This window comes from Coturnix japonica, chromosome 11, assembly GCF_054131305.1.
Source record: "Coturnix japonica strain WE chromosome 11, WE-NBRP24, whole genome shotgun sequence".
Taxonomy (NCBI): domain Eukaryota; kingdom Metazoa; phylum Chordata; class Aves; order Galliformes; family Phasianidae; genus Coturnix; species Coturnix japonica.
The window spans coordinates 9,794,788-9,812,367 of record NC_140673.1 but is presented as its reverse complement, the minus strand read 5'-3'; the positions used below and the strand labels follow the sequence as shown (position 1 = coordinate 9,812,367).

The 17,580-nt window shown below is 35.2% G+C and overlaps 1 protein-coding gene across 6 annotated transcripts in view; it reads right to left on the bottom strand.

The window, feature by feature from the left end:
• Window positions 1–17,580, bottom strand: part of DENND1B (DENN domain containing 1B) — a 141,299-nt gene that overhangs the window by 20,272 nt on the left and 103,447 nt on the right. For all 6 annotated transcript variants that reach the window (XM_085511129.1, XM_015869353.3, XM_015869351.3 and 3 more), the window contains 6 exons: window positions 14,605–14,706; window positions 10,064–10,154; window positions 6,942–6,982; window positions 6,182–6,250; window positions 3,779–3,835; window positions 2,859–2,969 (listed from right to left, as the gene is read on the bottom strand). In XM_085511129.1, the coding sequence (XP_085367255.1) occupies window positions 2,859–2,969; window positions 3,779–3,835; window positions 6,182–6,250; window positions 6,942–6,982; window positions 10,064–10,154; window positions 14,605–14,706 (471 nt within the window). The remainder of the gene's footprint in view (window positions 1–2,858; window positions 2,970–3,778; window positions 3,836–6,181; window positions 6,251–6,941; window positions 6,983–10,063; window positions 10,155–14,604; window positions 14,707–17,580) is intronic.

Below are 17,580 nucleotides of genomic sequence, written 5' to 3'. Positions count from 1 at the left end.
GGGAGATCTTCATGGATGTACTCTTGACATTTATTAAAGCCTCATCAACAAAACAGGAAATAACCATACTAATTAGCAGACCCACATACAAACTACTATTTATTGGGGTATAAGCAGATTTAAAACAACAGTCCCCAAAACCCTGTTGTGAACCACCATTTAAAATGGTCTGCTACAATGAAGGGAAACTTTTGCATCATACACAATGATCCAAATGAAATATAGTGTACAGTATCTCAGGTAACTATTAGATGGCTTGCATACATATTCTTTCCAAGCAGCTATGAACAAGTAGCTCAAAGCATGCATCTGACAGGTCAAAATGTAACAACAAATTCTTTATACTTCAGTTTTTAAGTGTTGTAATATAGAAGAGAGAGTGAGAAAGTGCAGAGGTGACTCTTCTTTGGAAGCAAGAAGATATTAATAAGCACTCTCTCTTCTGCTTGTTATCTGTTTAGGTTTGGGGTGGATATTCAACCAGATTGATGTCGCAACTTAATCAATACCTCATCCTTATATTAATTATCTATCAATGTGCATGAACTGTCACATTAGCAGTACCATTATACTCCTGCTGATGCTCATGGGTATCATTTTAGAAATCTAAGTGGAAAGATTCATCTTCAGCCTAGAGAGTGCACTACAGATGTAGTATTAAACAATAATAGTAGCAATCAGAGTTACTTGTTGTATGCTATAGGTTCAGTACCTGCTCTGAAACACTGGCATTTGTCACTGCATACATTTATTTGGATGTAAAGTTTAAAATAAGCAATTATAAAGAAATTGCATTTCTTTTTACTTACTCAAAGACAAAACAAAGAACAAAAATAAAACCAAGAGTAGCAAACAGAGCTATTTTAAAATAAGTACTTTCCTTTACTTCCTTTTGGAGAGGAAGAAAAGGGAAACAGAGTAAAGAAGAGGAGAAGGCAAAAGTGTAAGATCAGAGTATTTGTGAGTGAGCCCTGCTTGCTCTAACCCTAATCCTGGGCTCAGGTGGCGTTGGGGACAAGAGCTGGGGAGAAGACCTGGGACATTCTGGTTGCAGCAGAGCAAGTGAGGTCATTAATTACCACGCGTTGCCAGTAAACAAACCCTTTCTGTACCTATGTATTGCATACACGTATATATATATGTGTATAACTGTATATGCATAGAAGTGTATGGAATGGCATGCCGTCTGTCTTGCTCTCAAAACCAGAAAACATCTGACACGAATAGCAACAATAACACTGAGGGATTTAGCAGCATGCAGCTGTACGAACAATCACACACACACACAGGTTTAATTGTTCTGTCAGAACAGGCCCCTAAAAGAAATGCTAAATTGCACAGAGATAAAGTAATCCCTCGCCTCCTGCACTTAGCAGTAGCAAATTACCGCACATTTCTTTAATAAAAACAGACCATAACAATCAGATGGCTGCAAGAGTGTATTCAGTGACATATTTACACAGATTCATACAACTGTGGATTCACCTGCACTAATCTCCGTACATTGCTTTATATTGCACAAAAAGCTTTTTACTACCTCACATTATCAAATTACTTTGGTGAGGGGGAAAGATGTTGCTGTATATTAAAATGAGTTCTCCATTAGTAATAAATATTTTAAGAACCCATTTTTGTTTTTAACACTACAGTACTAGAGCCATACATATAGCACAGAATATCTTCTGTTCTGATACTGAGTGAAGAGAATGTGCTGTAGGCAAGTTTCTGAAAGAACGGAGGCACCCCAGCTGCCTGTACATAAAAATACAGTGAGGGCACACAGTTTGACACTTTATCACTAGCTTTAAAGGGATCGTGAAAGCATGCACAAACTAAAAAGTGCCTAAATAATTCAGCGCAGAACATCATTGTATTATTTATAACCCTACTAAATATAATGACTTAATGCTAACATACAATTTCAACATTATTTAGGAATTATCTGCATCAATTCTTTGCTGAACTTCACCGACTTTGTATTTATTACCGATAAAACAAGGCTAATTCAAAACTAAATTGATTACACAGATAATTCAGATTTTATCATTGCACTAAAGAGCACAAAGAAAATCCTATTACAATCAGCTAGACTGAATTTCTATACTTGGTATCAGAGGAAGATATATGTGTTAAAAATCCACACGTACAAATTCATTGCGTTCATTAAAAGCATGCAATAATAATATAATGCAAAATTTATATCCTAACATTAAAATACATACATATTCCTTGCAAGTAAAAAAAAGTATTATGTAAACTCTTTTATTGATACCTCTGAAATAAGATTGTCAAAATGAAAGCAGATACATTAAAACCCTTGCCAAAGTCGGGACGCTACACCTGTTACTGCAATTCGGGACTAGAGCAGACTGGAGAACAAAAGGATGAGATTGACATCATATTAACTACTTGGCTCATTAATAAAATAACAAACTGTAACTATCTGAGCAGGGCTAAAAGTCACGCAACTGCCAGATCAATCTATTACAAATACAATATTGATGTATTCCATTACCAGAAACTAAAATAGATGGCTTAACACAGGTCTGTGAATAGAGCAGAGCCTATTTGCTGTGAGAAACCTTTATCAGAAACAGATTTAAGACAAATTAAATCTCAGATCTATACTGATAAATCTCCCGAGTTTTCCCCTCTCAGCAGAGATGAAGTATGAATAGCATTTTTTCTCCTTCTGGGCAGTATGCTATGACAGAAGTATTGCTTTAAGCACCGTGATTTAATCACGCTATTTCAAACACAGACAGTAAAATAATCTTAGATTCACCAATGCATTACTGTAACTGGAAAAAATTTCCTCACATGTGTGTGAAGTAGAACAGACATTTCAGGGCTCTTACCTGTGCAAGTCTTCGCTTTTCTGAGTTCCCTCTTTTCTCACTGTGCACTGTGTAGACCGGAGCACTCTGCACTGCAACAGCACCGCAAGTTCGATGATCTTCCTCACTCTCCTATGCAACAAAACAGATTCAAATTCCTTCATTTATAATCATTATCTGCAAATGTGTCCTCCATATTATGCATGCAGAAAGCATTCAAAATTATCTTGCCACAATCTATTACTGTCATGAAAATACCATCTGTAGTAAGAAAATCAAATTTAGCTATTCATGAAGCCAAATCATCAACATTGTCATTTAAAAGATGGATTGTTCAAGCGTCTAGGAAATATTTTTGAAAGTTTTCTTAAAATAGAATAAAATATCTTTTAGAAATGGTTCCTTCTCTCTACAGAAAATTCTCAAGTGGAAACAAAACCTTCGATAGGAAAAGCAGCTGCAAAATGCCCCAAAACATCTTTTCTGATATTTCTGCAACATCACTTTTGTAAAATGAAAATGAAACTGTTCATTCATTTTTAAATGTGGCAATTGTTCACATATCCTATGAAATCCAGAGACCTACACCTTCTGAAATGCATTGCACTGCAAGGCTCTTCTATCTCAAATTCTCAGCTTGAAGCAAAGGCTACAATTGTGATATCAAAGCAATCAACTTTATGAAAACATACATCCTGTTAATGCATCTTTGAAAACCTCTGTTGTTCAATGATAAAATATGCAAACAATAAAGAGACTATTCAGTGGATGCATAGAATGACAGATAGTTGCCAGAGGGCTCGTTATGAAAAATGTATTGTTGAACAAAGGGCTAAGCATATTTCAAAAGTCATTAAAAACACAAATCTCATGTGATTTGTAAAGTATGAGCTTCAAGCGTACAAGGAAGCAAGGTAAGAGAGTAAAAGTGTACTACATACCTTGTGTTTCAACTTACTCCTTACTTCCTTTATTCCTTGCCTTGCATGGTTTTTTGCCTAGAAAATTAAAAGGCTGCATGTAACTCTGTAGTCGTGCAACACACTTTATGATGCCGCACTTATTGTACCTATTTCCTTTATCCACACGTGGTGCTATAAAGAAGGACAATTACCTGTATCACAAATGTCGTACGTGCCTTGTCAGGATATTTGATACATTCAGGCTTTGTCAGTATATATATAGGGTTCTTTCAGTACAAGCATACCAATGCAGTGAAAACACAGGTGCTCAAGAATTCTCTAGTATTACTAAAGACAGGCTGAAAATGGTCTTTAACATCACTCTTTTATTTGAAACGGTCCTTTAAATTTCAAAGGCTGTTTTAGCAGTAAGGCTCGTTGAAAAAATGTTAAGATTTTTCAAGATGACTGCTACAGTGTTCCAGTCTGGCAACTTGCAGGGCAACATCAATCTTAAGAGAAATGACTTCATATGCAGATGGAGATTTTGCCCAGTGTTCCTGAACAGAATAGTGCTGCTATTTAGGGCAGAATTGTATATGTATTAAAATAGGCAACTAAGGATCACTGTTGCATAGAAAACAGAATTAAGAATGTTCTTCAATAGAGAAATGAATTATCAATACAGAATACCATCTTCTTATGTGGAGAAAGAACAGAAGGAGGGAGGTAGGAAGATAGAAAGGGGAAAAAGGGGGAGAGAAGGAGATGTGAGGGCAACAAAACAAAGAAAAACTAAGCCTAATAGAAAGTGTGTTCTTCTTACAAGGATATAGCTTGTATAGGAAAAAAACCAGAAAAGTTATCAAGGTTGTCTAGAAAACAGAATGCTTTAAAATATAGTTAGTGGCTGAAATATGCAGAAATCACCTATTTTTCTATGGTTATCAGTACTTGGATATTTGGAGTAAAAAAAAAAAAAAATAATAAAAAAAATCATTTTCTTGATTCAAGAGGACGGAGAGTTGTTTTCATCTTTAAATCATACATCTACAAGCTCTGTAAGAGCACAGTGGGGTGCCATGTAGCAGATGCTAACCTAAGAGCCACTTTAAACTTTCCAGCTCACATTCACAGTTTTTGGATGCATTTAGGAGCACTTTGTTCTAACTCTGAAGGATGGCACCAATCACATTATTTACTCAAGGACAGTTATCTAGCAACTACGACACGCATATGCCATTTCTCTGGTGGTAGGCTCCACAAAGTGCAAGCGTGTGAGAAAATACATGACAATACTGCAGGCACACAGATCCTCAAAACATTTGCCAGTGCCTTGGAATGAACAGAGGATTGATTTGAAAAATCTTGATTATCAAGGACAATTAACAAAATCGAATGCTGGGATAAGACTGTGTAATCACAGTCTAAGCTAATGCAAACCAAAGAAGAGTCATTTCCAAATAACCTGTTGATGAACCATTTCTTCAATTATGAAAGAGTTCAAGACATGAAATAGCTTTAATTTATTTACCTGTTTCTCTCTTCATGACTGCTGTGTTTTTCTACTGATGCAAATTAAAAATTCTCTTTGAAAACTTTACTTAAAGTACACTGGCTTCGACTGATCATCTGATTTATTCAGGACTACTTATTATGCATTCGACTAATGAAACATTTGGAAAAGCAAAAAAAAGAAACCCAAAGTCTTTTCTCAGGTAATTTAAAATCTAACCCCTAAATACTTCCCATTTCATTTTTAACTATTGCTTTCCTTTGTTTTGTCCCATGGGAATTTTTCATACTGGCTATTCCTTAACTATTTTAAGCGCTCTGTTGGTTAGAGAGGTTTTTAAAACAAGGTATTTTTAAGCTCAAAGGCATAAGCAATAAATCCAGCTAAACAGAAGTATTCTGATAATTTTTAAAACAACAGCCAACACAAAAGACTTGCTGCACGCATTGCTGATGCTTTACCATGTCTTTGCAATAGTGCAGCACATACTGCCAAAGAGAAATTGCATCTGTGTAAGATAGGACTTCCATTTGTCCTGAATGACATTCTTAATAGAGAAGACTTTATTCCACAAGTTAAGACTATATACTACATAACTGCATACTGTAAGGCTTTATTTACAATTAAAGGTAACACTTACAAAATGTTTTAGACTTGTGTTAACTTCACAAATACTTATTCAAATAAGTACTATGATTGAGACAACAGCATGGTGATTCTTTGAACCACATTATATATCTGGGAGACACCAAATCAATTCCAAAACCCACTGCTCACTAAGAAAATGAATGAAGCTAAAAGCATTTGGCAGGCTGTAATGCTTTACTGCAATATATTTACAAAATGTTTAAATATTCATAAAGAATCAGAGATGATAGGTAAGGAAGGCATTTTAACGTATAATTTCTTTGAAATAGTTATCTTACAAATTTGTATGCTGTTTTCACAGCCGGAGTGGCTTTGGTCATTGCTGTGTTGATCAGTGCACCACCTTTCTGCAATGAACAAAACGTCTTATGTTAATAACATTTATAACCTAAGCCAAAAGTTAAGACAACAGAACAATCTGAGTGTGCTGAAAAGAATTAACAGCTTAAAAAGGCAGAACAGCCACAGCTGTGTTTCTTCCACAGCCTACTGTCTGCAGACACACAAGGGTTACAGTATGTCATTATCAGAGCTGACGCTTTTATCAACGCATTCTAACAGGATGATGTATTGTCATTCTTTATTCACTACTACCATATCAAAATCAATTCAGAATTATGGGTATTTATCTCGCGTTCCTACACTAAATTATGCAACTTCAAAATACTTCATCTTGAAATAAATAACTATCATGTATAATCACCTAAGAATTCAATTAATCTAAAATAATATATGTTACTAATCCCACAGAATAACAAGGTTACCAAGCGTCTTCTGTTATTCAAACTGCACAAACCCATATTAACTATATGCTTTTTACTAAGAAGTAATAAGCTTCATATCAAATTGCTCTGAGTCTCCTCCCCTCAACTCCACAGTAAACATATTATATTTATGTTTTCATACCCAATAAACAAACTTTTTCTATTACATACATATAAGGAAGCAGGCAATGTTTTAAAGAAAGAAAGCTGTCAAGGATCCAGACTTCTATTTGTTTAGCAAAAAAGAATTACTTAGCCAACAGAATATTTATACCTTCACTGTATACATCCATTGCTGGTAAGATCTTGAATTTCCTGGAATAAAAAATATTAAAAAAAAAAAAAAAAAGAAGAAGAAAAAAAAAAACAGAATCAAACATATATTCAACATCTTAAATGTTTCAGTTCTCTTCCAAGTCTGCATTAAAAATTCTCTTAGAGGATTATTCATTAATTTTGCTCTTCCCAGAGAGACAAAGAACTTAAAGTTAAGAATATGTACATAGTAAGGTGAAAAAAAAAACCACTTAATGTTTTCTGTTTTCTTTGTGAATTCTTTTCACCAAGTTTTTTTTTAAACGCCAATTGAAGTGCAAAGAGAAATTAAAACTACAGCAGGATAACATACTGTTAAATCTCTGAAAAGAAAACACCAAATTAAAGAAAATCTAAATGAATTGTGTTCAAGAATAATGATCCCACTGGGTAACCTTTCAAGTAAGACAATGACATGAACTGCAGATGGTTCCATCGCAGGGAAAAGGCACTCGAGAAAAGTCTGAAGATTATGTCATCATCATGTATTTGTGCATAGGAAAAATCACTGCAACGTGCTAACTGTATCTACTTTCTTTTCCCTATTTCCTTCAGAATATCTATAAGGCAAGTGATAGCTATTAGCTTATGTAGGTCTACCATGCAGTCAAGCATAGGGTTAAATTCTATCAAGTGCTTGATGATGAATTGAATACTATCTCCAAATTGTGCTTCAGCTGAACACCAAGATCAGCCCCCACTCTGAGAAAGTTTTAGAACAGATCACTGGAATACTTGAAATTTTGGAGAGGGCAGTGTTGCAAGGAGTATATTGATACATCTTTGATGGTACAGACTTTTAAAATGACATCACAGAACTTCAGCTTTGCAGTAAATTAATAAACTAAAGCGTAGATAGATTTACTGCATGAGTTAATGGAAAACCAAATCACACTCAGTTCCTAGAACGTGACAGAACTAACTGCTTAAGAGGTATCCCCAAGTTTCTTTGCCAGGTGGAGAAACTGAGCTGTGTGCAGTTATACAAGGGAGTACAACTTTCACCCATGACACTAAAATCCACATAAGCCATTTGGAAACAGACTCTCAGGAAGGATAGTATGAGTGAAAGCAATGCCTCCTTAGAAAGGACAGAAATTCATGATGATTATTATGATCTAAACTCCAGTAAGAATGTCAAAGAGAAACCAAAAGCAAATACTACTAAGTTGTTACTACTTTTGCTTGGCTCACTGGAACTGCCAGAGATGGTAGCATGAAAAAGCATGTAATATGAGAATGAGAAAGTGTAAATGTAAAGAAGATGGCTATCAAATTGCCTTTTCACATTTAGGGAAATAAAACTCAACCAGAAATTATTTAAAATATTTTCCAACTTCCAGTGTAACTTTCTCTATTGATTTAGTTATGGTGGCATATGTGGGAAAATGCTCTCTAAAGTTCAGCGACTTTTCTGAAAACTGGGTTTCATCTGTGGGCTTTTTTTGTTGGTGGTAGTGGTAGGTGGGTGTTTGATTTGTTTTTCTGTTATTTGTTTGCGTATTTAAAACTTTGGATCACTTGATAAGATGGATGGGATTTAACTCTGAGAAAAGATCATAGTTCTACACCATTAGCGTCAAAAATGTCATCTTCAATTGCATACATATTGTTAGCCCTGCACTTCATAATGATAATGAGACAGCAGTTATGTAAATACTGAATAATTGCCCTAAGCAATTTGTCCGCAACCTGGCAAAATACAGCTTGTGAGAATTGAAAAGTCAGTGCACAGTGCAATCCAAGTGAGAAGGGTTCCTGAGCACAGCACTCCCTCCCAGATGAGATGTGGTTCACAAGCCACCAGAACATGGCCAAAAATCAAACTTTATCTCAGTTCTAACACAGTTTTATTGAGGACTCTCAACCCCTTAACTGCAGTGAGCAAACAGACTAAGTACTGACATTACTTACCTGACTATCAGACGCTCAATGGCTAAAATTTGTATACAGAGCAGCATAAGTTACGCTATATTAGCAGGAAGGAAGCAAATCTCTGTTCAACTTAACCATGTTTTAATCACAAAAAAAAAGCCAAATGATGTGCCAGATCATACTACAAGACTCAGAGAGAGGGAAAAGGCAGTGAAAACCTTTAAAAGGACTCATGTACTCTGAGTGTAACGAGGGTGTTTTACAGAAGGTGAGGATGGCTGTGCGCTAACATACTATTCTCAGGTTCTCAGTCCTGGGAACGTGCTCATGTAAGAGTGGTCCTGCAAAGTCCATCTGTCACTGCCATCTGCAATTCAATGGATTTGGTAGAGCTTCCATTTATCAAGGAAGCTTCTACCTTGCCTTAACATGCCATGCATGTTGTGATCCAACATTTTTAAAGCAGACATGGTACCTCAAAAAGAAGTACAGCAGATAGGGTATATAAATGTCTAAAAGGAAACCAGGCAATAATCCTGCAATAATCGGAAATTGATTCAGCACACAATCTTCTAGCAAATGTGAAACGTGCTACAATAACCATCAGCAAATATAACTGTTAGAAACATCACCAGGATTATTTCTTTAATGAAGGAGGCAAATATTTCTATAATCCTTCACATATTATGATATACAGTTGTTCAATATCAAGATTCAATTTCTTTTTCCTCAGTAGTACATTTGCTAGTGGTAATAAACTTCTCTAAACAGAAACCACTGCTTTCTGCACTGCAGAAATAATTAGATGTGAAAAAGTTGGGAGAGTTCTTGAAAACTCAAGAATCCAGAACAAAACCAGCAGCACAAATATGAAGATTATTTATAAAAAGTTAGCATAGAATTTAACAAGTAGTAGAAACATGCAGATAAAAGGCAACTGACACAGTGACACATTTGATCACATCTTAAAATCTACTGTTTTACTGGATTAAAACAAAATATCTTCATGTGTTATAACGACACAACTAGATACATGCTATTATTCACCCCAGCAGTCAATTGTTGAAGGTTAAAGCCTTCCAAGAATGAACAGAAATGCTGAAACAGTACAAATATTAACAGCTTCTAAAATGTATAAGGACATCATCATGTTAAACAGCTCGCAGAGAAAAAGCATCAAGTAAAACACTCAAATTAATTCTATACCTCCACAAAATCCTCCCGCTGTGATTTCTTCTTCAAAGACATCAGAGAATCCCCTTCCTGCATTTAATTTTGATAGTCGACCATCAATAAACTAAAAAAATAAATAACACTCGGTTGGTCCTTGTATTTCTTTACAATGCTATCATGGTATGTATGTTATGATGGAATTTTATGTTTAAGACAACATACAGTTGATGGATAATATGTAATTTTATATTGACTTTTCTACCAAGAACCAGGAAATATCAAAATACTGTACAAAATATATCTGGTACTTCCTTTGAGTTTCTGCTACTTTTATGTATATTGAGTAAATTACATTTACAAAGCAAAATTTACAAAAGCAGTCTGCCAAATTTTATAGCCCATGAATTTACAACAGTTTGTTCAGAGTTACTTTCAATTGCTTTCAAGCTCTTCTTGCTTTCCTAGTGGCATTAAAATATTTTAGCATATGTTTATGATAACTCTGCATTATCATAAAACAGACAAGAATTCCTTGATCTATGTTGGGAAGTCCTAAGGTTACTCCTTATCACAAACAGAAAATGATAAACTTCCCTTTCTGCTGTACACATCAATGGGTCCAAAGTAGAACTTGATGAAGTACACAGAACAAACAGCTGGACACATTTCACCACATTCACTTAAAAGAAATAAGTTACAGTGTCTAATAGAGCTCCATTAGAAGTCCAGTGGATATGTTTTACAAGAAGTGACTTATAAGGACTGTAAGTGTGGACATCATAGCAAAACTGCCTGTACTGAACAAGAAGAGAATCACTGCATCTTCATCATCAGAAATGGTGGCATTAGCAGCACAGATTTGATCAGCAGTGTGCAAACTAACTTGAAGGACACTGCACTCAAAAATGAAGTGGGGCATGATGCCAAGGCAGACTCTTCCTATGACTGAGCACAGTTCAGGTTGATGCCACAGGATTTTTAAGTTCTAAACAAGTAACACTAATTTAGTTGCACATACAGGTACATATTGCAATAATCAACCTTACGTGCAGGTTGCAGTTGCATGAGTATGTGGATTTGAAACTATCTGTATGGGTATATAAAGGTTGAAATGATTCAAATAAGTCAGGAAGAGTCAAAAGAAGATAACTAACAATTAATCCTCTCAGAAGAAAAGAATTCATTCTTTTCAGGAATTAACAAGCTTCAAAGAATTACAATGAGCTTATTTGTCAAGGTTTAAAATTCCTTCCAGGAACAACCGCTTCTTATTTATTTTGAAAAGGCCAACTCAAAACTGAGAGATAAAGGGAGAAAGCACTTTTCTAATTATACACAGTTCATCTCCTAACAAGAAATATGAGTTATTTGCTGGTACTAAACAGCACGTAGGAATTGACCAAAATTAATTGTTTGGTTATGTCATATATTACTAAAGATTATCCAAACAATGTCAGTGACAATCTAATGCTTGTCAATACTGTCGTGAAACAAATTACATTCTAAGAATAGAAAAATTCCAGCAGCAATAATGAGACAAGCACGAAGATAAACAGTCCTTTCTCTCTCCCGTCTGAACTCGTTTTTTCATTTGACTCCAAGTTGGCCCTTTTCCAAACAGGTTGGGTTCATGGTCATACCTCTTCAGGATCACTGGATTATTTCACAGTGAGAAGAGAGATAAGAACATCTTTAGCTACTGCTGAGAAGAAAAAAAAAATAAGTAAAAAGAAAAAACAGCCAGCCTTTGAACTATAAGGCATTATCTCTTTGGATAAAGTTATGAATTCATTCCACACCATCAGCTAGCAAAAGATTTATGGACATACTCAACATTTGGTAAAATTCTATCAATGGCAGGCTGAGACAGTGGCTGAATTTTAGTTTTTAGATTAGTTCAATTAAGTATTGAACGTAAATACCGAAAAATAGATCTGTCCAAAAAGAAAACAAAAATAAACCAACAAAAACTAACCAAAAAACACCAAAAAAAAAAAACCAACAAAAAAAACCCCCCAAAACCCCCCAGCACATGAAATCATTTAAAGGAAGCGATCATATTACTAGCTGTATTAGCAATCATTACTTTTGAGTCATTTACTATTATGAGTTGCATTTAAATCACTAAGTAAAAAAAAAATAGTATTTGGAATCATGCATGCCCTATATGATATTTTTATTTTTAAAGCTATAGTCCCTACAAAATCAGTTCTCTCTCATTTTTAAAGCTATAGTCCCTACAAAATCAGTTCAATAAATGCATTCTCTTACAGACCCAGGGACATCATGTTTGACTACCACTTTTAATGAGAAATACTAACTCTGATGCTACTCTTAGATTTTATCAGGCTAAAGAGAACTATCAGACTCCTTAAATGATTTGAATTCTAACAGTGAATGACAGACTCTATGAATCTGAATCTCTGAAGGTTTAGAAGCACAACCGCTAAAGAGGGAAAGCAGAGGTTTGGGTTTCTCAGTAAAACCCAAACATATAAATGTAGGGAGCAGTAAAATTTCCAAGTGAGACATTGGTTACTAAGAACAAGAACTTAGTGGAGCAAAGAATTTCCACGCAATAGCAGCTCAAATTATATTATTCATACAATTATATTGTTGAATGAAGTATTCTAACATTAGTATTCATTAAATTCTATGAATGAATTAATAGTTACCTGGACATTCAAAAGAATTATTTGACACATGGTACTATTAATTCCTTCCACTTGAAGACTGAAATGCAGTGGAAGCAACTAACAGTACAATTCCTTGGAAAACAAAGAATGTGGTAAGTGCTGGTCTGTCAGTTTGACCTCAGCAGCCCGATGATGTTTAAGGTAGGTCAGAAAGGGGCAAGAAAGGTAAGAGGGAAAATGGAATGATGTACCACATGAGTTAACGAAAAGCAAGCTCTCATATGTTCTTAGACAATTTTCTTGATAAAGGAAATGCAATTTAACTATCTAAGTCTAGCACATATACCTTAAAATATTAGCTCAGATAAAGCAAAAGCAGAATATCTAAACAGTTCCTGAACGTTACGTCAGATAAGAATTTGCCCACAAAAGAAAACAGCCTATTATAAAAGGGAAGCACCAGATCACAAGTGTCACCAGTGACAGCACTTAAGGACAAATGTTGGGATGGATGCTATTTCCGGGTTAGTTATTTTCATACAAAAGACTGCCAGGTGCCAAGATATTTGGTGACATCATTAACAGAAAACATATCAAAAAACAATAGAAGGTAAAAGTATAACAGCAGGTAAAAATGGATTATGTTGAGGATGAAAATAACTGGAATGTGAATAACAAAAAGTATTAATTCCACAGTTTACAGTGGAAGCTGGAAATTATCCTATGATGATTTCCTGGTACTTTGAGGAACTGCCAAGAACAGAGGTGGAGGGAGGGAAAAGATTTTAAAGAATACCTCCACCAAAACCAAACAAAAACAACAAAAAAACACAGCAACAAATGACAAGAGTTAAGCTTACTCATCAGTCAATGCAAAAAACACCCAAACATATTTCACACAACCATTTTCTGCTACTAAAAAATTATCTACTGCTTAACAATTAGTCATTTTCAGGAACATAATAGAATACAGTTTATTCTGTTGAAAAGAACCTTGAAAACAGCCCATTTGTCAGTGGGAAAGACTATAAAAGATGCAGCTGTGCTCAGGATTAGCTGAAGTGGGAGTAACAATCACAACAAAGTAGGAGAATGAAAAAAATGTTTAATAGTAAACCACACACATCATCAAAATTGTTATTATTTCCTAATCCTTTGTAATATATTGTTTCCTTTAGCGTGAATAAAATTAAAAACAAGCTATAAACAAACTATCAGCCGATTATTTTTAGTTGAGCATATTAAAACATAATGAGTAAGTTCAGAGCCATACTGACAAGCTCATAATTTCAGGGAGGTTAAAGCTTCTCCCTACAACTGAAGACCTCGCTTAGTAACTTGACAATGATTTGGAGACTTAATCTGTAAGCATCTCTCTTGCTAAAAAAGTTTCAAGTCTTAAGATATGCAAGATGTTTTGCAGGAAAACAATTACTTTGAGTCTCAGGTTCTCAATCATCTACACTATTCTTCAGATCGCCCCTATGGCTTGGGTTGGCAACATTCTGTATGCCTACCTCAGAAACCCTAGCAATGAAAGTTGTAATGAAGATATAAATCTAGTTTTTAAATAAAATGCCACTGAAGTTCAATTTAAGCAAGCAGTTTGCTTGCTTGGTCATGAGCCAAAGGAGCCAGAAATTAAGTTCCACCATCAAGCTGGGAGTTCCATGATTTTACTTGCCTGGATGATTTGGTGACTGGTTCTGAACAAGTGCTACCCTGGCTCTACACGCTGGAGTCATTTTCACTTTTTTTCATTTGCCCCACTCCGTTATTTTAATTAAAAAAATTATAAGTGAAATCTCAATAATAGAATAAAACTAGGATGACTGCCCACAAACAAACACCCGGAGTTTCATGAGATGATCATAAGGGATATATATATTTAAATATGGATGTATTTCCAAAGCAAATAATAAAGTTTGGGTCCCATACCTGTTTAAACAGTTGAAGATTAACAGCAGTTTCCAGGAACTGTTTAGTCGTACTGGAACGATGCTTCACAAAACTATTCTCACAGAAAGTTATAGGTTCTCCCTGAAAGAGTTTAAACAGAAAACACTAGATATTAACTAAAAATAAATTAACACATTTGTATACTGAAGATCTCACTATACGTGCATAGAATAAAAACAAAAAAAAACAAAACAAGAGACAACAGTAAAGAAATCTTCATACATTTTAAACAGCTCTCAGAACACGTTGCAGTTGAATCTCTCATTTATGAAGCTTTAATGCTAGCCTACAAAAAAACACTTCACAAGGAAAAGGTAGGTGGTTTATAGTTGTCTCAGACTACCTCTCAAGTACTTTCCATTAAATATTTCAAGGAAGTGGTTCAAAGTTTGAGGGATAGCAGGACCTTTGATTCAAATAGTTCAACACTCATTACTCTCATTTACCAGGAAAATATTGCAATAAATTTAAATTTATTTTGATATTATTTCCACAAAAACAAAAAAGCCACAAACATTGGCTTTTGGAATATTCCTAAATGGACAGATTAACATTTCAGAAAATAAAATATATTCACAAAACAAGAAAAGCACATAGCCCATAGTTTACCAAGCACTCTACCAAAAAAAAAAACAAAACAACCACAACAGTTTAATGATGGAAAAATAAACAAGTACTCATTGAAGTATTTCTTGAAAACTTACTAACTGTAAGCAGCACCCATTTGAAAATAAAGATTATTTAGAAACAGTTGAAGTGGCTCCTATGTTATCCGTTAATTTGGTTTATAATTTGCTATCCACAGTGTGCACAGAGCACTGGAAGTTACTGACAGGCGTTCTCTCAAATTGTTATTCTTGTCAATACTTTGCAATAAATATTTGAAGTCGTTGGATTTAAACGAATAAGTAATACATACACTAAAAAGTCTGTGTAGTGATGAAGACATCAGATGATTTCATCACAAACTTAAGAGGCCTCCAATCCAAGTAAACAGAACAAAGAAGTCACTGGTTTAGGAGCAATTACTAAGAGAAAAAAATGGAATCCAACAAAATTCTGCATCTAAATCTGCCCCTAGGATGATTTACTACCCAAAAACTAAATACTCACAACAGACTAAGATACCTCAGCCACTCAAAAGAAAAAAAGATCAAAGGCACCTCCTTATATTGATCTTCCTGATACTAAAAAAGGAGTCCTGTCAGGCTCCAACTGCTAGTCACTTTGAAGACAAATGTATTCATACCCATGACCACCACTGCTTTCTGCCCTGTACCCTGGTTAACTTGAACCACACGTGGTACTTCATACACTTTCCTGGCTTCCTGAGACCTTCTATGCTTCTGGAATACAACAAGGTATTCTTGGCACGTGATGCTTGAGAGTTAGGCAGAGCAGCTCTTAATCATTTTCAAATGCTTCTTTATGCCTTGTGTTTTCTTTTTAAATGATGTAAGCATGATCCAATGAAATCTAGCAGTAAATCCACCCTCACATCCTTTTAAAATCCTATTCAGATGCTACCAAAAGATTCCTCCTCTTTTTCGACTTGCAGGGGCACCTAGTAGCTAAAAATCACATTTTGGATATCTTACACAGCACCTAAATTCAAAGTATCTAAAAACTGAAGAGGAGTCCAATCCTACTCAGCAAAGCACTTAAATTCGTGCTTAACTTGCTTTGAAGTCTTGCGTTTTGACAACCTTAAGGGAATTCTGATTTTAGAAAAGAATTCTCTCAGGAAGAGTTAGAAGCAATTTTTAAGCAAATTTACTTAACACAATCCTTCCCTTTTGTAGAATACCTGGTGTGAAATGAAATGCAAAACGGTCAGTACAGCATCTCCATTGCATCTCCACAAAGAGCATTCAAGTTACTCCACCTACTTCTCCTCCGGAGAGAACTGGTGAACACTGTACACACGCAGGACATGCTGACTCTGTCAAAGAGCTTGAACTGTTCGTGGCACTTTAAATAGCACTGCCTTCCTGACCCACTTTGCATTAGCTTTTCTTGAGCTCCTGAAGACTCTTGTCCTAAGAAGATGACCTCAAGCTACTTAGCAAATTCAAAGTGCTTCAAAACAAATGAAACAGTCTCCAGTGAGATATGGTGGTACAAGACATGGTGTTCCTGAGGGCAGACTCTCTTCTCAGTTCTGTCGCTCTTCCAAAATATTTCAAGGCAGCAAATTAGAAAAAAAAAATAAATCCTTATTTATTTATTTCTTTACACAACAAATGATTTCTGAAAATACAGAGGCTATGTGGGAGTGCAGAACTGACTAGATGATGACTCAGAACAGGCTCTAAAAGCTTAAATTTAGAACCAAAGAAAGAAAAGGATATTATTTTCAAGACATACACTTTAGAAAAAATTAAAAGTAAGCAAAGCTTTTACTGCCACTTTCCCCAAAATTGTGGAAAAGATGAAAGACAGAAAAGAGAGATTATCTCCCAGTAAAAGAGAAAACAAGCAATCCTGCTCTTCCCTTCATATCAGCCTCGGAAGAGAGAGCAGAGTTCTTCTTGGCAGTACCTCTCCGGCCTGAGCCATGCAGTAGAACACCAGGAAACAGCAGTTCAAAGCACATTTTTAGTGTGCGGCTGTGCTAGTCTCCTAAATATTTCCCTTTATCACTGGATACCTCAGATATTTAGTAAGCACTCCTGCACTGGTGCATCTGTTGCCTTATCAATAAGGTTTAGAAAAAGATTAGTCAAGGCTATACACCTTAGCTGAAAATGTATTTAGATCTAATTCTACTCACACCCAAAAGCAATCTAATTATTGCCATCTACTGATAAGTAAGGTTGTTTTAAAAACTTGATTTGATAGGTTCAAAGCTCCTAACAGTTCATCACACGAAAGGGAGAAAATTGCTTGAAACCTATAGAGATTTCAGACTTAAGTTTCTGAATATCTGCTGTAACGTTACTTAATAAGATTAAA